Below are 27,893 nucleotides of genomic sequence, written 5' to 3'. Positions count from 1 at the left end.
AAAGATCTGAAGAGAATCTGACCGTGAGGCTCTGAATAATATCTCCATTGATCTCTGTGCACAGTAGATTTACTCCAGGTAACATGGGCTTTATTTCAGGTAGGTAGTGCTTTTTGGATCCCTGGATCTAGTACAGCGCACTCAGGGAATGATCAGAGGCAGAGATCCTTTAATGTACCTCTAGTTTGGTGGGTCACTGGGTAACCTATTTCTTCTTCCAGCTCTTGAGCTAAAATTTTCAAAAGACTTTAGCACTAACAAAGATCTATCTCATAAGTCACTTGCTTCTTAATATTTGGCTGATTATTAACCAAAGAGAAGATTCTTTTCGAATACATCAGTATATAAAGAACAATGCTGAAACTTCCCTGGTGGTCCAGTGGTTAAGAATCCGCCTGCCAATGCAGGGGACACGGGTTTGATCCCTTGTCCGGGAAGATTCCACATGCTGTGGGACAATTAAGCCCGTACTGCACAACCACTGAGCCTGTGCTCTAGAACCCATGCTCTGCAACAAGAGAAACCACTGGAATGAGAAACCTGCACACGGCAATTAGAGAAAGCCCTTGCAGTAACTAAGACCCATCGTAGCCAAAAATAAATAAGGAAAGAACAATGTTGATTCCTTAAAGGCTGGATATACAACAATGAGCAAACGGTGAAAAAGCCCTGGTCTCATGGAGTTTATACTCTAGTGGGGGGCTCTGTTTATTCTCTGAACTGAACTGAACTGTAATCTCACCAAGAACCACAAATATCTATTTTATTTTTTGCATGATTTGCTTTGTTTTCTCGGAATATTAGGACCCAGAAGGAGAATTCATTGAGCTTTGGCAGCTTTTTAGGTAAAGGATTGTACTAAAGTTATTTTTGTATTATTGGTATAGTAATTATCCAAATGGATGGAAGATTTCAAGGGCGAGACCAAGTCTTGCATTTTTAAATTCCAATCTAATTCCAAAGGATGATAGGCCCATTGGGGGAAAGGTAGAAGATGCAAAAGAACTGTGTTTGTGGCCTATCTGAGGCAACAGTTCTGTGATGCTCTGGATACAATAATTAAAATAGAACCAAAAAAATCCATAATCCTTTCTGACAGTTCATTTATCTTCTCCTGTCTTTTTCACTTATTACTGCTTTCGAGATGTGGTGAATTTCACCTTGCTGAGTGCCAGATAGTTTTGTAATCTGTAATTATACAGATGAATCTGTATAATTCTTCTGTTGTTTATTCAGTCACTAAGTCATGTCCGACTCTTTGCGATTCCATGAACTGCAATAAACCAGGCTTCCCTGGCCTTTACTACCTCCTTGAATTTGCTCAAACTCATGTCCATTGAGTGATGCCATCTAACCATTTCATCCTCTGTCACCCGCTTCTCCTCTTGCCCTCAGTCTTTCCTAGCATAAGGGTCTTTTCTAATGAGTTGGCTCTTCGCATCAGGTGGCCAAAGTATTGGAGCTTCAGCCTCAGCATCAGTCTTTCCAATGAGTATTTAGAGTTGATTTCCTTTACGATTTGACTGGTTTGATCTCCTTGCAGATCAAGGGACTCTCAAGAGTCTTCTCCAGCACCACAGTTCGAAAGCATCAGTTCTTTGGCACTCAGCCTTCTTTATGGTCTATGGTCTCACATTCCTACATGACTATTGGAAAAACCATAGCTTTGAACTATACAGACCTTTGTCAGAAAAGTGATGTCTCTGCTTTTAAAATGCTGTCTAGGTTTGTCACAGCTTTACTTTCAAGGAGAAATCGTCTTTTAATTTCGTGGCTGCGGTCACTGTCCGTAGTGATTTTGGAGCCCAAGAAAATATTGTCATTGTTTCCATTGTTTCCCCATCTATTTGCCATGAAGTGATGGGACTGGATGCCATGATCTTCATTTTTTGAATGTTGAGTTTTAAGCCAGCATTTTCACTCTCCTCTTTCACCTTCATCAAGAGGCTCTTTAGTTCCTCTTTGCTTTCTGCCATTAAAGTGGTGTCATCTGCATATCTGAGGTCATTGATATTTCTCCAGATAATCTTGATTCCAGTTTGTGAATCATCCAGCCCGGCATTTCGCATGATGTACTTTGCATATAAGTTAAATAAACAGGGTGACCATGTACAGGCTTGACATACTCCTTTCCCAATTTTGAACCAGTTCATTGTTTCATGTCTGGCTTTGTTTCTTCTTGTCCTGCATACAGGTTTCTCGGGAGGCAGGTAAGGTGATCTGGTATTCCCATCTCTTTAAGAATTTTCCACAGTTTGTTGTGACACAGTCAAAGGCTTTAACATAGTCAATGAAGCAAAAGTAGATGATTTTTAGAATTCCTTTGCTTTTTCTAAGATCCAGCCAGATCTTAGTTGTGGCACACAGAACCTCCCATTTTTGTTGTACTGTGTGGGATCTAGCTCCCCAACCAGGGACTGAACTCGGGCCCTCTGCATTGGGAGCACAGAGTCTTAGCCACTGGACCACCAGGGAAGGCCCTAGGTAAATATTAAATGAATTGATCCTTCATCTCTTAACATTTCTTACATGTTTTCCATTTATTTTCCTCTACATCCTGAGAGATGTTTAAAAACCTTTTCCATCCATACATTCTTTTGATTAATTTTTTCATTTGGGCAATCAAATTTGCAATTTCCAAATTATAATTTATAATTTTCAATTACAAGAGACATTGTGACGCACTGTCTTCCTAGAAGCGTCTGCTGGTTTCATGGTGTATTATCTTGTTTGTTTCTGAAACCATTTACATCAGATTGGGACTTGAAGCCAGCAAAAACCCAGTTTGGGACTTAAATCCACAATTTTTTAATTAGAATCACTCACCCGATGTCTGGGACTTACTGAGGGTCAGGTTCTTTGTGTCTCAGTGCAGAAGGAATTTAGCGAGAGGCAAAGTGATAGCAAAGAAGTAGATTTATTAATATAAAACGGTTTTAAGAGATGCAAGTGGGCAAGTGAGGAAGCTCTGCCCCTAGGATTGAGTGGGAGACAATTTATAATGAAAAAAAAGGGGAGGGGAGAAGACCGCCTTCTTCAGGTAGCCGGAGATGCCGATGTAAGGCATACGTCATTAGGTCCCTGTTTTTATTAGGCAGGAAAGTGTCTGACCCTATGAAGTCAAACTAGGATTATCTTGTTAGTAGAAGAATGGTGACATTTCTTCCAATTAGTGGCCTGGGGCATATCTTGCGGGTTTGTTTATGGTTTTATAATTAAGCAAGCTTGCGTCATTGAATAATGTTCCAATAGCTTTCTTGCTGCTGCTGCCTAAGTCGCTTCAGTGTGTCCGACTCTGGGCAACCCCGTAGACGGCAGCCCACTGGGCTCCTCTGTCTGAGATTCTCCAGGCAAGAATACTGGACTGGGTTGCCATTTCCTTCCCCCAGTAGCTTTCTTGAGCTATCATTAACTTACAATGCCCTCCGAAACTTGCCTAGGTTTCCTCCTCTATCTATAGTCCCTACTGGGACTTCTACAACTACTTGTTTAACTATCCAATTCTATCCCTATCATTTCCTCCAGGGTTGGTTGTTTTATCTCTTCATCTTAATCCTTTCTTGGTGCCCCTGAAAATCAGTAAGAGGAGGCACGCATGGTTCTACCTGGCGGCTGAGCGGGTCTAGTTCCCCAGTGGGCCTTTCCCTGACAGTCTGCAAGCTCTGTGTGCAGGTGCGTTAACTGATTAAAATGTGTCACTTAGACCTGAGAGGTTGGTTCCCCTCCCCACCCCACCCCAGGTGACATTTGGCAATGCCTGCAGACATCTCCTCACAACTAGAGATGCTGCAAAATATTCCACAGTGTACAGGAACATGAAACGTTATCTGACCCAGGGACTTCCCTGGTGGTCCAATGGCTAAGACTCCTCGCTCCCAGTGCAGTGGATTCGCCTTCAATCCCTGGTCCGGCAACTAGATCCCCCATGACATGTGGTGTGGCCAAAAAAACAGTTAGGGAATCAAAATATCTAAGATGCTCACAGGAGACTGATTACATATGCAGGTCTTGGTTTTGGGGAAAGCAGTTTCTGGAGAATGCTGGAAGTGTATAGAAGCCTGAAGCAGGTTGCAGAGTGATGGGGAGAGGAGCAAATGTAGCCAGCTAGGACAGATGGGTCCTTCCATAAGTTTAGCTGTGAAGGTTTGACCTTGATTATAGAGGAAATCGTCTGTTTTTGGTGATATTGTGAATGGTATTAATCTGACAAGCACATGCCTGCTGTGAAACATCTAGAAATGCTGCATAAAATCAAGCAAACATCCTTTACAAAGCACAGCTGAGTTTCAAGAAACTAAGGGGAACCCCCGGAGCCACACACAAAGAGGAAATCGAAAACCAGAGCTGGGGGAACTCATGGACAGTTGCAGATATTGGCAAAAAGAAGGAGTTTGGGGTTTACCTCCACCTATATTTTGGAGAAGATTTACCTGGGGCACTGAAAACTGAGACCCTAATATTCAGCTCAGTCCCTTAAAGGGTGACACTCTCAGTGAAAATGCAGACTAGAAAAAAAAAAAGCAAAACACCCTTCTATCAGCCCAGGGAACACAAAAGAAACTGGTGGGTCACACCCTGAGAACTGGTGGCAATGGAAAGGCTCCCTGAGTGTTCATAAGCAAAGGTGTGCCTACATTTAAATCTGGGGTTCAAATTTATACGATTTGTATAGTCTCGGAAGCCCAAATAAAAATGAACAAATAATGTGGCCCAGGCTTGGTGACTCCCCTGAAGCATCCTTGGCTGGAGCAAACAGAGAAGCTCTCTAAAGAAGCACCCTGGAGCTGGTCACATGGGATTTCCACGGATAAGGCCCTGCTGAAGCTGAGTTCATAGCCCCAACTTAGAAAACATAAGAGGAAGCCAGCTGTTATGAATGAGAGTGAGCAGACACTCTAGAACTTGACTCAAGACTACAGAGTTGTTAGGTAAAGGACCACTCAGGAAGTACACTTTATTTTTATGGTTTTGTTTATTTGTTTTTAATTGTTGGCCACATAGCATGTGGGATCTTAGTTCCCTGACTAGGAATCAAACCCGCATCCCTTGCACTAGAAGCACAGAGTCTTAACCACTGGACCACCAGGGAAGTCCTGAAGAAGTACATTTTAAATGCTGAAAGGTGTAAAGGAAGGACTCAACATGAGAAAGTAACAAGACAGTGTTAAAAATGAAGAGAGGTTCAAAATAAAGAGGAGAAAGGAGGACTTCCCTGGTGGTCCAGTGGTTAAGACTTCAGGTTTCCAAGGCAGGGTACGTGAGTTTTATCCCTAGTCGGGGAACAAGGATCCCATGTGCCATGGAGCGCAGCCAAAAAAAAAAAAGGAAAAAGAGAAAGAGTAAAATGAATGCATCTATTAATCCATCTATCTATACAGTCATTCCCATTTCCTTTTCTTTGGGCTTCTGCTATATTTTAGATCCTGCTCTGGGTCTGGGGACATGAAGGAGATTTTGGGGACAGCAAGTTGGACTCTGCCTCAGGGAGAGGCCATTCATCCACACGTGAGTGTATGAGTCCATTTTTCATTATATTGTATCTTTAGACGTCACAGCTAGGAGAGCTCCAAAAGAGCATTGGTTTAACTTACAACTCTCTCTGTGTCACAAGAAAGAATGTGAGGCCCAGTAATACAAAAATTACTTTTCTCCAAGCGAGCAGGTGATAGAGCAGATCGGAGCACTGGGGCTTGTCCCTCGGCTGAGCCCTTGGTGCACAGGCATCTAAGCTCTGAGCTTTCGGTTCCCTGGGGGACCATTCACACCTCGTGGGTGGAGTCTCCACAACACAGTCTGGTTAGCTGATGGTGACAAGAAGTGACACTGTTAGCCAATCGTGAGTGACAGAGATGGGACTGATCTTGTATCACTAGTGTCTTCCGGTCTTATCTCACCTCCCTCCACCCCCACGCCTGCTACTCAAGAGACTGAGAGCTCCCTGAGGGCGGGGTCCAGTCTGATTCCTCCACCCCCTGGGCCAGGCTGGGAGGAACACAGACAGGATGAGTGTTAGGTGGGAGGGGAGGAGGGGGTGTTGATTCCCTGATTGCTCCTCCAACTTCTGGCATCCAAGCAGTGAGAAGGGAGGCTCCCCAGCCCTCCAGGCAGGAAGAGCAGAGTGTTGGCCTCTACCCCCCAGCATTTCCTGGGTGTGGATGAACTTGGGGGAGGGACTCCTGGCCTTAAGTCGCACAGGATGGCTGCTCCTGGGGCAGGGCTGTCGTCTGGAGGCAGGTCTCAGGATGGCCCTAGACTGTCTGCTACTTTTCTAACACTGCTGACAGCTTCCCTGGTGGCTCAGGAGGAAAGAACCCACCTGCCAAAGCAGGATTGATCCCTGGGTCGATCCGTGGGTTGGGAAGATACCCCTGGAGAAGAAAACGGCAAGAGTTTTCCAGTACTCTTACCTGGGAAATCCCACGGGCAGGGGAGCCTGGCGGGCTACAGTCCATGGAGTGGCAAAGAGTTGGACAGGATTTATCAACTCAACAACACTGTTGATCCTTTTAACAAAGAAAGGGCAAATCTCTAGGTCAATGCCTCCAGCAGGAAATCAAGTCTACTTAGAACTTGATATCTTTGTTTACATTGTATTTATTTCCATGTTTAACCTTCTATTTCTGGCCAGTGGTACTTGGTTTTCCATTTACAGAAATGATACACAACAGATTCCTTGTAAAATAAATTTATTAAGCAAACAGTAAGCCATGTGTAAAGAAAAATATAAAGTACAGGTGGTCGACTGATATGGCAGAAATCCTAACATTCAGGACTGAGGTTTGAGATGTCAGATCCCAGGGAATGGAAATTCCTTAGCCTGCCCCCACCCCACCCCCAACTCCTGGCCCCATGCCCAAAGGGGAGGTCAGCTGATACAGATATGGGGGCTCCATTTTTGTGGGGTGGAACATTATAAGTAAGCCCGTCTTGGGGCAGCTCTGGCTAGCAAGCTGGGAGGGAAGATGGCCAGGGACGCTGTTTTAGGAGCTGCCTTGTTCCAGGAGAACGTTCCTTCCGCATTGGACCAAACTCAGCTCTCCTTGGATTGGGAGGGATAAGATCCAGAGGGCTAAGATGAGACGCCTCAAGAGGACTTGCTGCCTGCTGGCCTTTTTCAGACTGCAGATCCCACTGCAGGCAAGAGAGGGCCTCCTGTCACCAGCTGGGGGCCAAAGCCACAGTTTGTATCTAATAAGATGCTCTGTTGGATGTTGATCTCTCTGTATGTGTTGCTCTGGTGGGATGATGGGGGCCTGGGAAGCTGAATTCCTGTCTCTCCTGCTAGTGGCTGGCACTCGTCATCACCACAGTCTGTTCTTCAGCATCTATGGGACCCTTCGCTCCAGGGTCAGCAGAAGAAGGGTAGACGCCGCTGTGTTGACGCTATTTCCTTCCTGTCTGGTACCTTGAGTTCTTAATCCAAAGTGTGATCTTGGCAGCTTCTGATGCAGTGTTAGCCACTCAGTTGTATCAGACCCTTGGCAACCACATGGACTGTAGCCCGCCAGGCTCCTCTGTCCATGGGATTTCCCAGGCAAGAATGCTAGAGTGGGTTGTCATTTCCTTCTGCAGGGGTTCTTTCCGACCCAGGGATCGAACCTGGGTCTCCCACATCACAGGCAGATTCTTTACTGCCTGAGTCACCAGAGACAGCTCCAAATCCAGTTCTCTGCGCCACAGCCCCCAGCAGCTAAGCAAAGACACCACTGAGTTCCTGCGGAAGCACAGGCTCTGTCCACATCCAGGCCTTCCAGGCCCAGATCCAGGGGAACCGAAATCCACAAGTAAAAGGCCTGGGATGGGCATTCCTCTAAGGGGACCTCAGGTGTCAGCTCAAGGTCTTGGGAGCCTCAGGATCTTAAGATCCCTCTGAGGCTGGGCCTCTCCCCAGGGTCTCTGGAAGGCCAGTCCTCCAGGCAGGCCCTGGGGATTCATAAACCCACGCTGCTTCGGCCTTCACGCCTCCAGAATGCTGATATCTGCTCCAGGGTGACCCGAGGCTGCAGGCCCCACTCAAGATCAGGGCTTCCTGGCCGCACCCTCCGAGCCTGGGGGCTCCCAGGATATGCATTGGCTTCTGGCCTCTGTTCAGGCTCAGCCCAGCTCACCAGGCCTGGGGCCTGGGGCCTCTCCTCCCAGACCTGGGGGCCCCAGAAGGTGCTCCGGGTTCGGGCATTGGGTGGGGTCTGGGGGACCAGGCTGCTGGGAGGGGAGTGTGGGGGTGAGGGGGCGGGTGGGGCTGTCGCTCGTGCCTCCAAGGTGCCCCCCTGGGCGGGCGGGTCTGGGGCACGGTCCGTCAGCAGGGGGACCTCTGAGCCATACCAGTCCTCAGAGCGCTCTCGGGGCGTGCCTATGGGCTCGATCCATAGCTCTCCTCCGGGGCGCCACACGAGGGTGGGTGCGCGGATGCTGGGGTCCAGCTGGAGGGAGCGGCGAAACAGGCGTTCGGCCAACACAGCTGTGGCCAGGAGGAAGACAGCGGCCAGAGTGGCCAGGGCCAACATGATGGGGATGCAGGGTCCGCAGGGCAGCGGGGCCCATGAGGAGGCCTCCGTCTGCACTGAGGGCGGCTGTGGGGTTGGAGGCATCTGAGGAAAAAGCAGTCAGGAGAGGAAGTGCCTGAGACAAGGTTGATACCACCAGGAGAGACAGAGGGGGGCCGCAGGTGTGTGAACACGGGGAGGAGAGAGACAGAGGGGAGCCGGGCTCCCAGACATCTGGGCGAGAAACAGACCCGCGCAGACAGTGGAGCCCGGAGACCCAGAAAGGGTGGGAAGGAGCCAGACAGCCAGAGGGTCAGGGCCCACCTGGGTCTACAGCTAGGCCCTCCCGCTCAGAAGCCCCAGGCCCTTCCTGGAAGCTGTATTTTCCTCCCAGACTTCAGGGTGCCTCAGATCAAACTCAAAGGGCCCTGAGGGCTCCTCTCCTCCCGTCTCAGCCCCGCTTGGGTCTTGCCTGGAAGAGGAAGTGCCGGGTGAGGAAGTGAGACCTATCCCAGCCCTGCCCCTGTGTGTGGGCCCAGCTCCGGCACCCTGGGTGCTCCTTGGCCTTCACAACCCTCCTTGGAGCCGGTCTTGCTCTTTGCAGGCTCCCCTGGGTTTGCTGTTGTGCCAGGTCTCAGGTGCCACCTCTACCCCTGTCCCTACCTCTCTGGCTTTGCCCAGTCTTGCCCGACCCCGTTTCCCTTGTTTGTCTCTGCTCACCTCCTGGCGGTCCCCCTGGTCCCCCATCTTCAGGGGCTTCCTATGCTCCTCACCTCAGGCGGTGGGTCCTGGGCTCCTGATTCTCCGTCGGAGCCGCTCTTCCCTGTGTGAGCAGAGGGTGCTGGACAGTTGCCTCACATGAGGGCGGAAGGGAGGGCACCACCTGTTGCTGGGCAACTGTGCCCTGGATCCCCCAGCCCCTGCGGAGCGTTTCCCAGGCAACCTGCTGGGGGGATGTGGTCACTGCGGCGGGGAGGCGTTTCCTGGCAAGGGGTGGGGCCGGAATGGGCAGTAGCTCTGCCGAACTCGGTGTCACCCCATAGCCTGCCCCCAGACCTCAGAACACATACTCGGAAGCCAAGAAAGAGAGACAGAGCCCATCCCAACCACCAAGGTGGCCCCCTCTACTTGCTCCCAGGTGGCTGCTGTGGCCCTGCCCTGCCCTGCCCACTGGGCCCTCCCCCAATCCCGCTCTTGCTATCTGCCCCCACCCCCCTCCTGCTTGCCCTACCTTCTCCATGTTTTTCATGGACATATATCTCCTTTTCTTCAGACCACGTAGCCCCAGTTTCAGTTGGAAAATAGCTATGAGGTGAGACTCAGGTAGCAAAAATGGCAGGCTTCTGGGAAAGATCCAGGTTAAAAAATGTGCTTAGGCCTGTCTCCAAGATCACTGTGGCTGGTGACTGCAGCCATGAAAATAAAAGATGCTTGCTCCTATGACAAACCTCAACAGCATACTAAAAAGCAGAGAAGTCATTTTGCTGACAAATGTCTGTATACTCAAATGTCTGTATACTGTTTTTCCAGTAGTCATGTAGGGATGTGAGACCATAGACCATAAAGAAGGCTGAGCACCAAAGAATTGATACTTTCGAACTGTGGTGCTGGAGAGGACTCTTGAGAGTCCCTTGGACTGCAAGGAGATTAAACCAGTTAAATCCTAAAGGAAATCAGCCCTGAATATTCACTGAAGGACCGATGCTGAGGCTGAAGCTCCAGTATTTTGGCCACCTGATGGGAAGAGCTGACTCATTGGAAAGACCCTGATGCTGGGAAAGATTGAGGGCAGGAGGAGAAGTGGGTGACAGAGGATGAGATGGTTGGGTGGCATCTCCAATTTAATGGACATGAGTTTGAGCAAATTCCAGGAGATTGTGAAGGACATGGAAGCCTGGCGTGCTGCAGTCTATGGGGTCACAAAGAGTCGAACACGACTGAGCAACTGAGCAACAACCACCAAGACAGTGAACATTTGCCATCTCGGCTCCTTTCCCTTAGCACTGAGGGTCAAGGAGAGCATCATCAGTTCCTGGACTTTGAGCCTTTCACAGAATGTCTAGTTCAACTCCCTCAATGATAGAGGACAGATAAGCCCTAAACAAGTTACATGTTGTGCCCTAAGTCTTACGCCTCATGTCCATCGGAGGACGGGGGGATTATAGATATAAATCCCTTCTCTGGCATACAACCTGTATACAGCACAACACTTCCTAGGAATACATATTTCATTTTGCAAAATAACAGCCATTTAAGGTGAAGGGCTGCCAAAAATATGTTGAAATGTTAGTGTATTACAAAGGATGGTCACAAAGGCAGCCTGACTCAGACTTCTTTGTCCTCGTGGTTTTGAGGGAAGGGCCAGAAGGAGTACAAAATGTGGCAGGGATGAGAGTAGGAGGAAAGAGAGTCCCAAGGCTCTGTGCCTTATGACCTGTGTGAAACCCAATGAGATTAGAACTGGATGAGACTATAAACTTTAAAATAAAACCTTAACTTAATGCCACTGAATTGGATATGTACAAATGATTAAGATGGTAAATTTTATGTTACACGTATTCATGGCATTAAAAAGGTTTTCTTTTTAAAATATATTCCAAGTAAATAAAAGCTGAAAATTGTTTTATCTGTTTTCTTGTGAATAATCTGTGTTTAAAAAAAAAGCACTTTGTTGTTTTATCGTTGTGTTGGACTCTTTGTGACTCCATGGACTGTAGCCCACCAGGCTCCTCTGTCCATGGAATTCTCCAGGCAAGAATACTAGAGTGAGGTGCCATTTCCTCCTCCAGGGGCTCTTCCCAGACCCAGGGACTGAACCTGCAGCTCCTGCTTGGCAGGCGGATTGTTTACCACTGAGCCACCTGGGAAGCCCACTCGAAGAGAAAACATTATTAAAAACCAGAAAAAACAGGTATGTTTTTGTTTGTTTGTTTGTTCTCAGGGTATCAAACTGGCTGTTTTGATTCTTAACTGTTTTTCATCACTTACAGAAAGGCTTAACTTTCTTTTAACTGGTTCCTCAAGAAATTAAATATAAAAAAAAAAAAGAAATTAAATATAGAATTACCATATGTCCAGCAATGTTATATCTACGTATGTGCACAAGAATTGAAAGCGGGGGCTTCCCTGGTGGCCTGGTGGCTAAGATTCTTTGTTCCCAATGCAGGGGGCCCAGGTTCAATCCCTGGTCAGGGAACTAGATCTCACATGCCACAACTAAGACCTGGGACAGCCAAATAAATAAGTATTTTAACAAATAATAGTAAATTTTAAAAAAAGAATTACAAGCAGAAACTCAAACACATTTTCACACTAATGCTTATAGCAGCATTATTCACAATAGCTAAAAGAAATAACTCAAATGAATTCACATGTCTATTGATGGATGAATGGATAAACAAAATGTTTATATTAAAAATATTGTTTATATTATATGTAACATTATTTAGGCCTAAAATAGAAGGAGGATCTTTTGAAACATACTACGTCATGGATGAACCTTGAAAACATCATGCCGAGTGAAATAAGCCAGACACGAAGGGACAAACACTATATGACTCCAGTCACGTGAGGCCCTTAGGGTAGTCAAACTTCGATAGACAGAAAGAGCCCTGGTGGTTGCCAGGGGCTGGGAGGAGGGGGAATGAAGAGTTTGTGTTTAATGGGTCTAGAATTTCAGTTTGAGGAGATGAAAAAGTTCTGCAGGTTGAGGATGGTGATGTTTGCACAGCAATACGGTTGTCCTTGATGCTACCGCACTGTAGACTTAAAAGCTGTTAAAATGGGGATTCCCCTGCAGTCCAGTGGTTAGGAGTTGGTGCTTGCACTACAGGTGGCACAGGTTTGATCCCGGGCCAGGAAACTAAGATCCCTCGTAAACTGTGCCATTGGGCAAATAAATACATAAAGTTTCCAGCCATTGATATTAAAACAAACAAACAAAAAGGGACTTCCCTAGTGGTCCGGTAGCTCAGACTCTGTGCTCCCAATGCAGGAAGCCCCAACTCAATCCCTGGTCAGGGAACTAGCTCCTGCATGCCGCAATGAAGATAGAAGATTCTGCATGCTATGACCTGTTAAATAAGTATTTAACAAAACACAAAAACAGTTCTCTGCAGCTCTAACCAGAAGCCCCATCTGGAGGTAACTGGACCTGATGGATCTTGAAGGAGCAATCAGTTGAGCTGAGTATGTGTGGGGCTCCTGCCCATGTGGTGGCTTTTGTGGGCCCTATTTTTCTGCCATGGTGCCCCTAAGAAAGTCAATGAGGTATATTCCAGTCTGCGGCTTTCAGTGGTCAATACCTGAACCTACATCTTCTGATGCATTGCAGCCCACCAGATGTTTCCAGGAGAAGGGAGGGCTGAAGAGGCTCCCACAACTTTCCCCAACTCCTATGTGTACTGAGCCTGACCATACTTAGCCTTATTCTGGTGAAAGTGGACTCTCTTAAGAAAACATCAAACTTCATGTCCTTTACAACATACCTGGCCATCACTGCCCCATTCATCAGAAAGGAATACTAACTCTATGGGTCATTAGTCACCTGAGATCCAACTGGAGGACTCACTTGTATCCTGGTTCTAGAAAACTCCTCCATCCAAGTTCATTCTTCCTCCAGCTCTCCCATCCTGATGCCAAGGGGTAGCAAATGGCTCTTGGATACATCACTTCACTGCTCACAGCTACACTGTCTCCATAAAGCAGCACTGGGTGGTCAAAGCTTATTTATTTATCATTGTTTCTATTGAGCTATACAATTCACATATGGTAAATTTCACCCTTTTCAAGCATACAATTCAGTGGTGTGTAGGGTATTCACAAAATTGTGCAATCACAGCCATCTAATTTCAGAACATTTCATCACCCCAGGAGGAAACCCTCTACCCACTCCCCATCGCCTCCTCCCCTCAGTCTCTGGCAATCACTATCTGCTTTCTCTCTGTATGAATTTGTCTGTTGTGAATATTTCATATAAATGCAGTCATACAATTTGTGGCCTTTTGTGTCTTACCTCTTTCATATCACATACTGTTTTCAAGGTTTGTCCATCCTATTGCATGAAGCAATGCTTCCTTGCTTTTTTATAGCTGAATAAATAATATTCCAGCATAGAATATTTAGGTTTTTTTTCCCTCTATCTGAAAGTAGAGCATTCCTATGAAGCATTTCGTAAACTGAAATGGCATAAAATAAGGAAGTCATTATCTTAGGATGTATCTTACTAATGGATGCAAAAAATAAACAGAGAGAAAGCACAGATGCTCACACACAAGCATTGAAGACTATGGTGACTGAACGCTGAGTGTAGTTTCCGGGAAGGAGCTTGACTGTGCCACTTCCAGGCGTGGGGTAAGCGCTGCCTCTATAACCACTCGCTACAAAAGAGACACAGTATTACTCTCGCCTTTTACTGTAAAAGCAAAAATCCTCTTCAGATTTCTTCAGGCTAGTGAAAACAGGTACTATCGTAGGTCTTTCATAAAAGCGAAGTGGCATAAAGCGAACTTTCAAGAAACGTGAAACGTACCACTCTTTGTTCATCCTTTCCTGGGAGGGTTGTTTCCACTCTGGCTATTACAAGTAGAGCTGCTAGAAACATTCAGGTCCAGGTTTTTGTGTGGACATATGTTTTCAGTTTCTCTTCTGTATATACCTAGGAGTACAATTTCTCAGTCCTGTGGTAACTTTTTGAGGAACTGTGGGTGGCCAAATTTACAACTGCTGAGTTCATCCACTTCTCCTCTTCATAACTCATGTTCCTCCGGCAATGTCAACTCCACACCTTCCCCGTCCACGTTGCGGAGGACCTCAGTGAACCTGGCTCCTGGGCGATATGTGGAGGCCACCAGCCTCAGGCTAGAAGAGCATCATGAGCAGGCATTGAGGAGGACAACCGCGCTCTCGTCCTGCTGAGCTTATGTCACCCATCCTGGCTGAAACCCAAAGACTCCTTCTTAAATAATGTTACTGCAATCAGAGTTCTGGGTTTCAGCTTCAAGCGGCCTTCATTGGCAAGTGGGTTCTTTACCACCGAACCACCAGGAAATTACCCGAGCTTCCCATCTTAATTGGAGAAGGAAATGGCAAACCACTCCAGTATTCTTGCCCTGAAAATCCCATGAACAGAGGATAGTCCATGGGATCGTAAGAGTCAGACACGACTTAGAGACTAAACCACCACCACCCATCTTAATAATTCTGATTAGATCAGATCAGTCACTCAGTCGTGTCCGACTCTTTGCGACCCCATGAATCGCAGCACTCCAGGCCTTCCTGTCCATCACCAACTCCCGGAGTTCACTGAGACTCACATCCATTGAGTCAGTGATGCCATCCAGCCATCTCATCCTCTGTCATCCCCTTCTCCTCCTGCCCCCAATCCCTCCCAGCATCAGATTCTTTTCCAATGAGTCAACTCTTCGCATGAGGTGGCCAAAGTATTGGAGTTTCAGCTTTAGCATCATTCCTTCCAAAGAAATCCCAGGGCTGATCTCCTTCAGAATGGACTGGTTGGATCTCCTTGCAGTCCAAGGGACTCTCAAGAGTCTTCTCCAACACCACAGTTCAAAAGCATCAATTCTTTGGCGCTCAGCCTTCTTCACAGTCCAATTCTCACATCCATACATGACCACAGGAAAAACCATAGCCTTTACTAGACGAACCTTTATTGGCAAATATTTCTGAGGGACTTGGCAATCTTCTTCATTTGTGTCTGAATTTTCATTTTTCACAAATCCTCAACTTGAAGGGCTGTTGCGGTGATAATACTAGATACTTTACATAAGGAGTTGCATTCAGCACTTTCTTCTCATCTTATCTTTCAAGACCATGAAGAATCTGCCTCTTCACATTAGGGACCACCTTAAATCTTGTTACCATTAAGGATTGCTCTACACTGACCATCAGATTCCCCAAGCTCTGAGCTTCCCCTTTCTCTCGCTCCACCCACTGGTCCAGCTTATTGACATTTCTATTTCCTGGTGCCCACATCCAGAAATCCATCACTGACTACCCACCCTCCCTGACCTCACTCTGCTTCCTCTATAAACTTGACATCATTGTGAATTGCTTCAACCCCTCTCCTTCCAGCCCTTACCAGCCTTTCCCCTTGAACTAATACAACCACTTGTCCTTTGTCCTACTGGAGAAAATCAAACAACCCATCAGTCAGTGCGTCTAGTCACCCTTTAACACGGATCTGGGCAACTCTCTCTCCCCTCTGGACAGTGCCTCTTCCAAACCTTTCACTGCTTCCCTAGGGTCCTGCCCAATGCCACCAACCCCCCATCAGCCAATAATCTCTTCCTCTCTCCCATGAAGAAGCTGAGGATTTTGGCAGGAGCCCCAGCTCTCTTCGTTGTTGATTCTCAGCTTCCCAGAGTGGAGTTGGCCCCCCTTTGCCGCTTATCCCCACCCCAGCAAGGATAGATTAGTCATCATGAATATCATGGTCTGCTCTTGGCTCCATTCACGGCTTGCCTGGGGGATAATCATCGGCTGCCTCCTGATCTACCCTGATACTGTCCTCTTGTAATGAAGGTTCTCACTTTGTTTGATGATCAGTTCCCCCCCACTGACCATCCTACCCTGTTCAACTATCTATTCCTCGTATGACACTGCTCCTGGCTATAACTAATTCCGTCTTCTATGTGCCTCACAATTTACTGAGCACATTTTCCTATCTCATTTAATCCTCTAAAATAACACTTTTGAGACTTCCCTGGTGGTCCAGTGGCTAAGACTCCGCATTCCCAAAGCAGGGGCCGTGGGTTCCATCCCTGGTCAGGGAACTAGATCCCGAGCACTGCAGCTAAGACCTGGTGCAGCCAAAATAATAACAATAACCCTTTGAAGTGGGTCTTTTTCTTTAAAAAATTATTTATTTACATTGAAGTACAGTTGATTTATGTTTCAGATGTACGATGAAATGATTCTTTTCTATTATAGTCATTGCAAGATAAGTACTATAAGTAGAGGCTTGTTGTTGATCTATTTTATAATAATAGGGTATATCTGTTAATCTCAAATTCCTAAGCTATCTCTCATAACCCTTTCCCCTTTGGCAACCCTAAATTTGCTTTCTATATCTGAGTCTGTTTCTGTTTTGTAAATAAGTTCATTTGTATCTTTTTTTTCTTTTGGCCATCCAATTTTGGAATCTTAGTTCCCTGACCAGGAATTGAAGCCATGCCCTCTGCAGTGGAAATGCAGAGTCCTAACCACTGGACCACCAGGGAAGTGCCATCATTTGTATCATTTTTTTTAATGAAGCAGATCTTATCCTTCTTTTATTAATGATGGTCCAGAGAGACTTTAAGTAATTTGCCCAAGATAAGTGGCTGTGCTGGATGGACCTCAGCCAGCTCCTCTCTTTTCTGCTACCCCATCATCGGTGACCACACTTTCCTGGCCACAGGTGAGATCCTTTCCTTCTCTGTCCTCGGCTGAATCCCCATATGCCCGTCCACTGTTCTCATTCACTGCACTCTGAAAATTATACATTCCTTTATCCCCACATCCCCTCATAAGGCTGTGAGTCCCTCCAGGTGGGACACTCCAGTTCCATTTTCCAAGTGACCTAATAAATGTTTTTGATCACATGAAGTTCAAGCTACTTTAGCCTGTGTGTCTGGTTAGTTGTGGCTAGTTGACCATTTTGCCTTCACTTACATAAAACGAGTGGACGTGAAAAAGTGATGATACTAGAGAAAACGTGCAAGATCTCATGACCTTGGTATAATAGGGACAAAGCTGAGACATACTAAGTACTGTGGATGCTAATGGGGCTTCCCCAGTGGCTCAGCGGTAAAGAATCAGCCTGCAATTCAGGAGACGCAGGAGACTCAGGTTCTATCCCTGGGTTGGAAAGATCCCCTGGGGGAGGGCATGGTAACCCACTCCAGTATTCTCGCCTAGGAAGTCTCATGGACAGAGGAGCTTGGCGGGCTACAGTCCATAGGGTCGCAGAGTCAGACATGATTGAAGCGACTGAGCATGTGAGCACATGGATGCTAAAATCAATGACTCTCAGCTGGATGTGCAATGAGCAGTTGGTCTGCACTGTATTCAACTGGGAAGGAAAAGAACAAAATCAAGGCGTATATACAGAATGCTGGAAATATATGATTTAGGTGTGTAACTAAAACGTGAGGGGTAATTAGGAATCTTAGGATTTTCTCATTTCCACTGGATGGAGCCCCTCCTTAGAACACGAGACATTTGTTTTACTAGTGCACTCTTGATTCATATAGAAACATTTCCTTGGCACTCACCATGCACCAGGCCGTGTTCTGGAGTGAGTCGTAAGAGGTGAGTACGGTTATCACCCTTTTTTTTAGGTGAGGAAACAGAAGCAGAGAGAAGTAAAATAACTTGCCTCAGGTGCTCACTTCAGCAGCACATGTACTAAAATTGTAGGAAAAAAGAGAAGATTAGCAAGGCCCCTGTGCAAGGATGCCAAGCAAATTCGTAAAGCATTCCATAATTTTATTATCAACTCTCTACAAATTCTTATCTTCAGAGAAGACAATGTTTAAACCTGCATCACAATCACCCTTGTTTACTTGGAGCTTCAGCATCAGTCCTTCCAACAAATATTCAGGGTTGATTTCCTTTAAGATTGACTGGCTTGGGCTCCTTGTTTACCGTGTTTTTTTTTCTGGTCACCTCCCAGAGCTGACTCTCCCCACCCTTAACATCTTTTGTCTTTAGATGAGGCTGGCAGGGCTACAGCCACTTTGGTGAGTTACTCAGTTTTTTCTGACTCTCTCCCATATATACGTGTTATTAAACTTTGATTTTCTCCTGTTTAAAAATAAATAAATGAGTAACTTGCCCCGGGCACACACCATCTGAGCAATGGTGGCTGAATGCCAACACTGTACTCTTCACCAGCACCTCACAGTATCTCTGTCTTAATGCATTTGCAGAACACATCACGCATGAGCGCAGATGACTCTTTGAACCTCATGTGATGTGTCAAGGAAACCAAACATGCTCCTATTTTTAGCTGAATTCTTTCTGACACAAAGCAAGAAAGAGGGCATTGTGGTGGAATGACTCCCACATAGGTAGCAACTTATCCAGCATATATGAGCACTGGCTGATTTACAACTCAGATGGACAGGGATTTCATCCCTTTGAATACTATATTGTTATACGTTCTGGAGAGTGATTATTTTTGTGAAGAGGAGCAAAACAGATTAAAGGAAACAAAAAACTAAACAAAGGGAAAAATAAAAAGTTGCAGTGGATAAAGCAATTCAGTAAGAGAAAGCAAAAACAGGTTAAAAAAAAAGTTACTGTGTAATTATAGCTCAATAAAAGAAAATTAAAACCAGGTTCCCAAGTGACTTTAATTTGAGTTGTTCAAGCCAACTTACACAAAATTATTTTGCAGTCTTATGATGCATTCGACAAGATCTCCAGGATCTAAACTCAAGTTGAGCCAAGCTTTAAGATAAAGCTAACTGCAGATGAAAAAGATATGGCCTCCTAAACCATCTTTATCTTGAAGAGATCAAAAAGGAAGGCCATGTTTTGTGAAATTCTCAAGGGAGAGAATACACATTTACTCAGTACAGATCATGTGCCAGGTTTATTGCCAAAAGTTGATCTCATTATCTGCAATTTACAGAGGAAGAAACCGAGGCTCAGTAGGTAATGAAAAGAGTGAAAACTGGAATCAGGCTTTAAACGCATGTCTCTTCATAATACAGCAGTCTGTCCACAAATTCTTGGTACATTATTATAGGTTTCTGATTTCGAAAGTGATTAACTCATTTTGTAATATATACACATATTGAATCATGATGCTGTATACCTGAAACTAATATAATGTTATATGTCAATTGTATCTCAATTTTTAAAAATTATTAACATTGTACATTTACCTACCTGAATCTAGAGCCACTTTAGTTACTGCCCTAGAGGGTCTAGACTTCTAGCCTGATAATTTTCAACCAAATGCATTATTATATCAATGAACTCTACAGGAACCTTACCCTTTGACAGAAGTAGATATCATTTTTTTTTCAAGTTTTTTTTTTTACTACATTTCATAACAGGAAGCAACATTTTATATCGTGACCCACTACACATGCAGAGTGTTTAACTGCACTATTTCAAAAAACAATGTAAGGACTTCCCTGGTGGTCCAGCGGTTAAGATTCCACGCTTTTACTGCAGGGGGTGCAGGTTTGATCCCTGGTTGGGGAAATAAGATTCCCCGAGCCGAGTGGCCAAAAAAGCTCCCCCAAAGCCCACAGTATTTAACTTTGTTACATGCTCTGCTCTCTTCATTTCTTTTCTATTCCATTTTTAAAATATGCTGGTCCTGAGCTGTTAAATTGATTTCATGGCCCACCAGTGTCTTAAGATCTACAGTTTGAGAAACACTGTACTTTAGGATTTGCGTTGATCTGGAGATTTTTTTCTCATTTGGTAAATGCAGAAATATAGGCTCTCCAGAATGAAGTGAGTTCTTTAAATGTACACAACTAAGAAGTATTGAATGGAGGACCTCAACACAGAATTCTGCCTTTACACCCAGTATTCTTCTGAATACAGAATTTTTCCAGAGGAATTGTAAATGAGAAACTGAAGGACACCCACATGCCCTCCCTGCAAGAAAAAAGGCTTAGCTATGTGAAGAAACGGGGGCGGGGGGGGGGTACACTTCCTAGGAGTCTCGCTGCAGCCAAGGCATTTGACAGTCCTTTCTGGAGGACACCTGGTCTGGACCAGGTAAGATGCAGGAGCCAGGATTCAGAGGTGGATTCATAGTCCCTGCTGTGGGAGGGGCTCCCGTTTCAGTAGAAGAGTCCACGAAAACAGGTAAATTACAGTGCAGGCGAATCAGAACGATATTAGTGATGGAGGAAATTAAAAGAAATTAAAAGACAGTTGCTCCTTGGAAGCAAAACTACGACAAACTTAGCGTATTAAAAAGTAGAGAGGTCACTTTGTTGACAAAAGTCCGTATAGTCAAAGCTATGGTTTTTCCATGTACGGATGTCAGAGTTGGACTGTGAAGAAAGCTGAGAGCCGAAGAATTGATGCTTTTGAATTGTGGTGCTGGAGAAGGCTCTTGAGAGTCCCTTGGACTGCAAGGAGATCCAACCAGTCCATCCTAAAGGGGATCAGTCCTGAATATTCATTGGAAGGACTGATGCTGAAGTTGAAGCTCCAATACTTTGACTACCTGATGTGAAGAGCCAACTCATTGGAAAATACCCTGATGCTGGGAAAGACTGAAGGCAGGAGGAGAAGGGGACGACAGAGGATGAGCTGTTTCGATGGTATCACCGACTCAGTGGACATGAGTTTAAGGAAACTCAGGGAGATGGTGAAGGACAGAGAAGCCTGGCGTGCTGAAGTCCATGAGGTTGCAGAGTCAGACATGACTGAGCTACTGAACGATAACAAGTGATGGAGGAAGCACAGCTGGAGGTCAGAGAAAGGAGCTTGATTTCAGTTCAGAGCCTGGGAGAAGGGAGCTGAGGAGAGAAGCTGTGGCGGAGGGCGCACGGAGTGGCTGCAGTGGTGGTGGTGGTGGTGATACTGCAGACTGTCCTAAGGGTAGAAGGTACTGGGTGGGTAGAAAGAGGAGAGCATGTTAAGTAGCTGGAGCAACATGAGCCAACTGTAGGCCACTGAGGGGCAACGTGTGGGGCATGAAGAACAGTGGGGTAGGGGGTAGAAGCCCCTTTTGCAACTTAGCAGAGTCACCTTTGCCCACTAGACATTTTTTAATATTAAAAAAGTTAATTTATTTAGTTTATTTAGTTGTAGCATGTAAGATCTTCAATCTTCAATGAGACGTGAGAGATCTTTAGCTGCAACATGCAAACGCTCAGTTGCAGCCTGTAGGAACTAGTTCCCTGATCAGGGTTCAAACCCAGGCTCCCTGCATTGAGAGTTCAGAGTCTTAGCCACTGGAACACCAGGGAAGTCCTGCAAGGAACGCTTTTGAAAGGCAAAACCCTTCAGTGGCTCCCCTCACTCTCGGAAAGATTCCAAACCTCTGACCACATCTCCCTCTCCCTGAATCCTCTGCCCACTGGCTACTGCCCAGAACTTGCCTCCCACCTGCTTCCCTCACTTACCACCAGCCACCCTGCCCTCCCCATCCCACGTGCTTCCTGCTCAGGGCTCTGGTATTCATTGTTCCCTCTGCCTGGTCCACTCTTCACACAAATAGCTGTATTTCTCTTCATGACTTCAATCAGGTCTCTTCACAAATGTTACGGACCAGAGAACCCTCCAAGTTGGAGAAGCAGCCTCCCTATCCCTCTTCATGTTCTCACTCTGATTTGACGGTTTCTTCATAGCACACCTCCTACAGTGATGTCGTTGTTCATTTGACAACACCCACCCACCCCCGCTGGAAGGATCCCTGGGTTGGGAAGATCCCCTGGAGGAGGGCATGGCAACCCACTCCAGTATTCTTGCTTGGAGAATCCCACAGACAGAGGAGCCTGGTGGTCTACGATCCATAGGGTCCCAAAGAGTCAGACACGACTGAATCAACTTAGCACTCATGCACGCGCTCACTGGAGTGGAAGCTCTTAGGGGTGGGATTTGAATCTCTTCCTCCTTGCTATCTCTTCAACATCTGGGGTGGTGCCTCCAACCTATAGATGCGCCATAAACATGTGTTGAGTGAGTTGCTTTGCTAAGGGGGCGAAGGAGACGGTGACAGAGTGTAAGTTGCCTGGGAGAGCAGAAAGCTTGGGAAGGCTTTGGACTTTCCTGGTCTATAGGACCAGGGCAGGTGTGCCTTTCACTGCTCATAGACTGGGACAGGTAGGTCCCCAGCTGGCACGTGGGTTAAATGTGAAAGAGTTCAAAGGGGAGCTAATGAGGTAGAAGCAGAGGGGGGCCTGGTGTTCCATGGCCTCTGCCTCTTCCTTCTGGCTCCTGAGGTGCAGCATCAGAGCAAGCTCTAGAGTTACCTGCATCAGCTACACAGGGGCCTTCCTTGTCTCCAGGAGGACAGAGGATGAACCCTGAGACCCCTCCCACTGGAGGAAGGGCATCTCCGTCATGCTGGAGAGGGTGCTAAGGAACTGTTGCCCAGAACCCAGAACCCAGTCTGCAGGCAGAGAGGAGACCCTGGATCACAGCATTGTTGGGGTGGGTGCATGAAAATGAACCTATGACCAATGTAAGAGATTATTCTGAGGGTCCCGGAGGAGTTTTCCCAAGGTGTTCCGCTCAGATCTCTCTGAGCTGCCATCTTTGATTTCCAGTATTTTTTTCACAGACTGTGTGATGTGCCCCTATTAAAGAAGAAAGAAATGGGTGATAATGAGGGGTGAGGGCAGAGTTAGAGAGAGAGTTGGGGAGAGACAAAGAGACAAGGAAGGAAGAGAAGAACAGAAGGAAAAAGGCACTGAGAGAGGGAACATAAAGAGAAAACCTTGGGATAGGAGATGTCAGGCGAAGATCAAGACATTAAAGGAAGGAGAGAGAATCGGGAGAGCAAGGCAAGTACAAGGAAGCTGCACTTGCTGGGACAGAAGCTGGGATTTCCCTGGTAGTCCAGTGGCTAAGCCTCTGGCACTCCCAATGCAGGGGACCTGGGTTCAATCCCTGGTCAGGGAAAGATCCCACATGCCACAACTAAGACCTAGCACAACCAAATAAACAATAAATACTGAAAGAAAGACAAAAGCCATAAGAGGACACAATGGCTGGAATGAGATAAAAGTGGGCACCAGGATGTGCTTGTTTTGGACACGCAGAAGGTTGGAGAAGGGAGATCACACAGCTCATCCTTGACTGCCCTCCTAGATCTCGGAATCTCCTCACCAGGAGCCCCGCCCTACTTCCGGCTCCCCAGGGTGGGGCTCCTTTGTTTCCTGGGATGGGTCCTCAGCACCAGATGGTGAGCCTGTCCTCTGAATGCTGGGCTCCTGGTTATTAATAACCGAGGCTAATGGTTCCAGTCCCTCCCTGGCCTCTGTCCTTCTGACCTGTTACCTCAGTGGGTGAGAGGGCGAGTCCTGGAGGGGTCCCAGAAGAGAAGGGCTGACAGAAGAAATCGATGACACCAATTGTGGGAAGTTTCAGACCCACAGGAGGGAGTCTTTGCCCTGTGTGGGCTATAGTGCCAGGCAGATTCAGCTATGGTGCCAGAAGTCCTGAGGGCCCAGCACGGCCCCCAGGGGAGGTCCTGTCTGCTTTTCTTCCTCAGCTTCCCATTTGCCCACTAAACTGACTATCTGTTCCGGGGAGGGGGATCTGCAGGTGTTGCCTCAAGTCACTCTTCTTAGAAAAAGTTTGTGAAGAGGCTGACAGATTGAGGATGGATGGTTGGAAGAAATAGAAAGTACAACAAAATATTAACCATGAGAGGGTTTCCCTGGTGGCTTAGTGGTAAAGAATCCACTTGCCAGTGCAGAAGACATGGGTTCGATCCCTGATCCGGGAAGATCTTGCGTGTCGCAGAGCAGGTACGCCCATGCGTTGTCATCACTACTGAATCTGTGTTCTAGAGCCTATGAGCCACAACTACTGAGCCCTCCTGCAGCAACTACTGAAGCTCTCGCCCCCTAGAGCCTGTGCTCTGCAACAACAGAAGCCACTGCAGTGAGAAGCCTGCGCACTGCAACGAAAAATAGCCCCTGCTCCTCACAACTAGAGAAAAGCCGGTGCAGCAACGAAGACCCGGCACAGCCAAACATAAATACATAAAATTATTTTTTAATGAAGTAGATCTTTGTTTCGTCTGACTCAGTTTAATAAAAAAATTAACCATGACAGAATCTACATGGTGAGCATATGGATGTTCACTGTATATTCTTTCAACTTTTCTGTACTTTGAATTTTTTCATATAAAATATGAGAGGAGAGAAAAAAATTGCCCAGCAAATAGTATAAGGTGTTGGGAGTGTGATCCCTTTCCAAGAGAGTCTATATTTCAAATGCCTGGAGAGGGCAATGTTTATCCTGAGAGAGGGCAGATTGCAGGTAAGGGCACCAGCAGAAATCAAACAGGGGAGGGAGAACCCCGGATAGCACCAGGTGATGAGTAGTGCTGCCCGCACACAGCTGCTGGTCTCTCGGTTGGTGATCTTTTCTCAAGTTTATTCTGCCTCTCCTGAGATCTAGGCCTTGGCCCAGAGTTGGCCCCACCCTGCCACCTGTAACCCTTGGGATAGGATAAGTTCCAGATCCTGCCTGACAACTGATCCTAGGAGTCTGGTCGTGTTTGCTCAGGTGAGGTTCACACAGCAGGGGGAGGGCTTGGACTTGGTATAAGAGATCTGGAAGTTTCTAGGGGGGCTATTTTGCACTTGAAACTGCCAGGTAAGGGCTGACAGAGGTGTGGGCTAAGGGGTGACAGGGATTCCTGGATCTGAGTTAGGGGGAAATTCAAGCTCAGCTGAAGAAGAGACTTCCTAGACTGAGCAGCAGGAGAGACCTGGGTGTCAACTACCCGGGGCATCTGAATCGGAGCTAGTCTTAGGTGTAAAGATGTCTGGATCTCAACTGTAGGGCTGGAGACACCGGGGATACACCCATGGCCAGATTTGTGTTAGCAGAGAAAGAGGTATGACAAATAGACCAGGCACCTGGGATCTAATATCTTGAGCTGATTCCAGCTCCTTCTCAAACTTCTTGGGCTATCCCATCTCCACCAGAACTGCTTGGATGGTGATACTGGCTGTCTCTTCTATTACCGTGTTCACTCTCCAAGTGACAGATAAATGCTCTAAAATGCTCCTTTCTTTCCAATTTGAGAAAAGGACCAACATAGGAATTTATACTATGCCCCAGATGCCCCACAAGCTGGGCCAATCTACCCCAGCCCGACTTCCTTTAGGCTTTTCTCAGACTCCTGGTTTGATGAACTCAACCATCTCTATAATTTGGAGATGTCCTCCACTTTTTTTTTTTTTTTGGCTTTGCTATGTGGCTTCTAGGTCTTAGTTCCCCAACCAGGGATGGAACCTGTTCTCCCTGCAGTGGAAGTGCGGAGTCCTAACCACTGGACCACCAGGGAAGTCCCTCACTTCTTTAGAAAATTCCTTTCCTGCTTTGTGCTAGGAGGGAACAGGGGTCGACACAGCTTAATCCAGATAGAAAGTCAGGATTGATCTAGCCTGGGAGGGAAGAGGAGGGTTGGTTGTAGCCAGACAGGGGAGAGGGAGAGGGATTAAGGACACATAAGATAGTATCTGTGATGAACAGGACTAGAGACTATGGGCAGTTCTTTCAAACCCCAAGACTGAGTGGATGAGGTCTGCATTGAAGGACCAAGAACCCCAAGACTCAGCTGGAGGTCAGAGGCACCTGGGTAAATGGCCTTCGAGGGGATAAGGGCGACTATTCACTTCCTTTCTTCTCACTCCAGCCCCAGGATGTTGACTGCTGCTCTTCTCGCCCTACTTTGTGCCTCAGCCTCTGCCACAGAGAGTAAGCGAGAAGCCCGGAGTCCAGGACAGATCAGGGGAAGACAGGCGCCCGCACTGCGAGCAGCCAAGGCTTTCAGAGGCTGACTTGGGGTGGTTGGAACCGAGTTGTGGGAGGAAGAGGGGTGATGGGCAGAAACTGAGCTCTCAGGGGATTTCTGCCCCCAACTCCTCCTTTCCCTCCAGTTCAGCCCAGGGCCTCCTCCTACAGTGGAGAATATGGAGGTGGGGGAGGAGAACGATTCTCCCAGTCTGGAAACCAGCTGGATGGCCCCATCACCGCCATTCGCATTCGAGTCAGCAATTACTACATCGTAGGGTAAGCGTCTTCGAGATTCTGTGCTTTGGCGACCTTCTAGGATCTTACTAAATTAGGAAGGTCTCAGTCACTTTGGGTCACATCAGTAAGTCACAGGGATAACATGATATAGAAAAGTTATTAGATGACTTGGATTTGAGACCTGTGCTGCCGAAACCTGTAAGACTCCCACATGTGTGATCTTGAGTAAATCATATACCTTAAACTCTGAGGGACCTGGGCATTGTCTAGTTTACCCCCACCCAAGGGGTTTAAATCCCACCTGGCATCCTCCTTCTCTAGCTTGATGCCTCTCCCCAAACATGTGTCCTTCTGACACTGGAGCCTGGCACAGCACGAACAAGTCTCTCCCCTCGTGGGGGCCTTTCAGATGTTTGGGAAAAAAAAAACAAAACCTTTTCTTCTTTCAAGTAAGGGGTGGGGGCCCAATGGGAATGTAGACTCCAAAGGCAAGCTCTGATTTTTACTGTCTGGGTGATTCCAGGCAAGCTGTTTTCCCTCTGTGAGCCTGATCATCAGCAAGATGAGGAGCTGAAGTTCTGTGTATGCCCTTCCAGGGCTCATCCAACCCTCACACTCTTCAGGGCTGTTACCTCGGTAACTAGTCTGAAGGTCTCAGCCTGTAGGCCAACAGCTCCTGTATTCTGATCACCTTACTCAGTGTCTCCCTTTCTTCCCTCCTCACTCCACCCCTAGTCTCCAGGTGCGCTACGGCACGGTGTGGAGCGACTATGTGGGTGGCACCTCGGGAGACCTGGATGAGATCTTTCTCTACCCTGGGGAATCCATTGTCCAGGTGTCGGGAAAGTACAAGACCTACCTGAGAAAGCTGGTCTTTGTGACGGACAAGTTCCGCTTCCTGTCTTTCGGGAAAGACACAGGCACGAGTTTCAACGCTGTCCCCCTGTACCCCAACACTGTGCTACGATTCATCAGTGGCCGAGCTGGCTCCCTTATTGATGCCATCGGCTTCCACTGGGACCTCTACCCCTCTGATTATGAGAGCTGCTGAGTTGCACCGCAACCCTACAATGGGGACCTGGGAACCCACTCACCACTAACCACCATCCAATTAAAAAAACCACCATGTCTCAATTAAAAAAAAAAACAACAAACAATAAAAGGGCATGACTACAGCTAGTGGGATGCACCTCTTGACTCTGGATAGGAATGTGCGAATCTCATTTCTGGCTACTTGTTGTGTGTTAGTCTGGGGAAGAGTGGGAGGATGAGGGAGAGAGGTGAAAGAATCCTGAGCTTTTCTTCATAATTTATCAAGAGGAGATGAGGTCTTCCCTAGTGGTCCAGTGCTTAAGAGTCTGCCTGCCAGTGCAAGAGACACTGGTTCGATGCCTGGTCTGGGAAGATCCCACATGTCGAGGAACAATTAAACCCATTCGCCACAACCACTAAGCCCACAAGCCCATGCACCGCAACAGGAGAGTAGCCAGGGCTCGCCACAACTAGAGAAAGTCAGAGTGCAGCAACAAAGCACAGCCCCAAATAACTAAATTTTACAAAAGTATTTTCAGTTGAGATAACTTTTAGAAATATAGAAGAGATAAGATTCTGGCCTGAACTGATTCTTTTTTTTCAAGTGTTTACCCAAACTGGAGGCTGAAGGTAAGGCCAAACTCGTGGCTTATCGCCAAAACTCCAGATGTTTCA

General features: G+C 46.8%; 2 protein-coding genes and 2 non-coding genes across 5 annotated transcripts; 2 read left to right on the top strand and 2 right to left on the bottom strand.

Moving 5' to 3' along the window:
• Positions 1–6,669: 6,669 nt before the first annotated feature.
• Positions 6,670–9,486, bottom strand: C25H16orf54 (chromosome 25 C16orf54 homolog). 2 transcript variants are annotated; one of them, XM_070779912.1, is made up of 2 exons: positions 9,204–9,486; positions 6,670–8,588 (listed from the first exon to the last, which is right to left on the bottom strand). In XM_070779912.1, the coding sequence occupies exons 1-2, from the start codon at positions 9,228–9,230 to the stop codon at positions 7,932–7,934; spliced, it is 684 nt and encodes a 227-aa protein (XP_070636013.1). In that variant the 5' UTR covers positions 9,231–9,486; the 3' UTR covers positions 6,670–7,931. The 2 variants fall into 2 exon arrangements, with proteins under 2 accessions (XP_070636013.1, XP_070636014.1); XM_070779913.1 differs by having other exon boundaries at positions 9,257–9,479.
• Positions 9,487–16,650: 7,164 nt separating this feature from the next.
• TRNAG-UCC (transfer RNA glycine (anticodon UCC)) lies at positions 16,651–16,723 on the bottom strand. Its single transcript has one exon. It is a non-coding gene; the product is annotated as a tRNA-Gly (tRNA).
• A 1,144-nt stretch (positions 16,724–17,867) lies between these two features.
• On the top strand, positions 17,868–17,974 carry LOC139179838 (U6 spliceosomal RNA). Its single transcript, XR_011564193.1, has one exon. It is a non-coding gene; the product is annotated as a U6 spliceosomal RNA (small nuclear RNA).
• Positions 17,975–25,855: 7,881 nt separating this feature from the next.
• ZG16 (zymogen granule protein 16) lies at positions 25,856–27,312 on the top strand. The gene is made up of 3 exons (XM_019987142.2): positions 25,856–25,910; positions 26,093–26,225; positions 26,922–27,312. Exons 1-3 carry the CDS (start codon positions 25,856–25,858, stop codon positions 27,235–27,237), a joined length of 504 nt encoding a protein of 167 aa, XP_019842701.1. The 3' UTR covers positions 27,238–27,312.
• Positions 27,313–27,893: the final 581 nt, after the last annotated feature.

This window comes from Bos indicus, chromosome 25 (genome assembly GCF_029378745.1).
Source record: "Bos indicus isolate NIAB-ARS_2022 breed Sahiwal x Tharparkar chromosome 25, NIAB-ARS_B.indTharparkar_mat_pri_1.0, whole genome shotgun sequence".
NCBI classification, from domain to species: domain Eukaryota; kingdom Metazoa; phylum Chordata; class Mammalia; order Artiodactyla; family Bovidae; genus Bos; species Bos indicus.
Note: the sequence above shows the minus strand (reverse complement) of the source record. Positions and strands in the feature narration are given on the sequence as shown.

What these genes read in the sequence shown, in the direction of transcription:
- C25H16orf54 (XM_070779912.1), bottom strand. Translation starts at nt 9,230, where the DNA reads ATGGGGGACCAGGGGGACCGCCAGGAG. An exon ending in ACCAGGGGGACCGCCAGGAG is followed by an intron (nt 8,589 to 9,203) that starts GTGAGCAGAGAC and finishes CTTTTTCCTCAG; the next exon opens with ATGCCTCCAACCCCACAGCC.
- ZG16 (XM_019987142.2), top strand. Translation starts at nt 25,856, where the DNA reads ATGTTGACTGCTGCTCTTCTCGCCCTACTTTGTGCCTCAGCCTCTGCC. An exon ending in CTCAGCCTCTGCCACAGAGA is followed by an intron (nt 25,911 to 26,092) that starts GTAAGCGAGAAG and finishes CTTTCCCTCCAG; the next exon opens with TTCAGCCCAGGGCCTCCTCC. An exon ending in AGCAATTACTACATCGTAGG is followed by an intron (nt 26,226 to 26,921) that starts GTAAGCGTCTTC and finishes CTCCACCCCTAG; the next exon opens with TCTCCAGGTGCGCTACGGCA.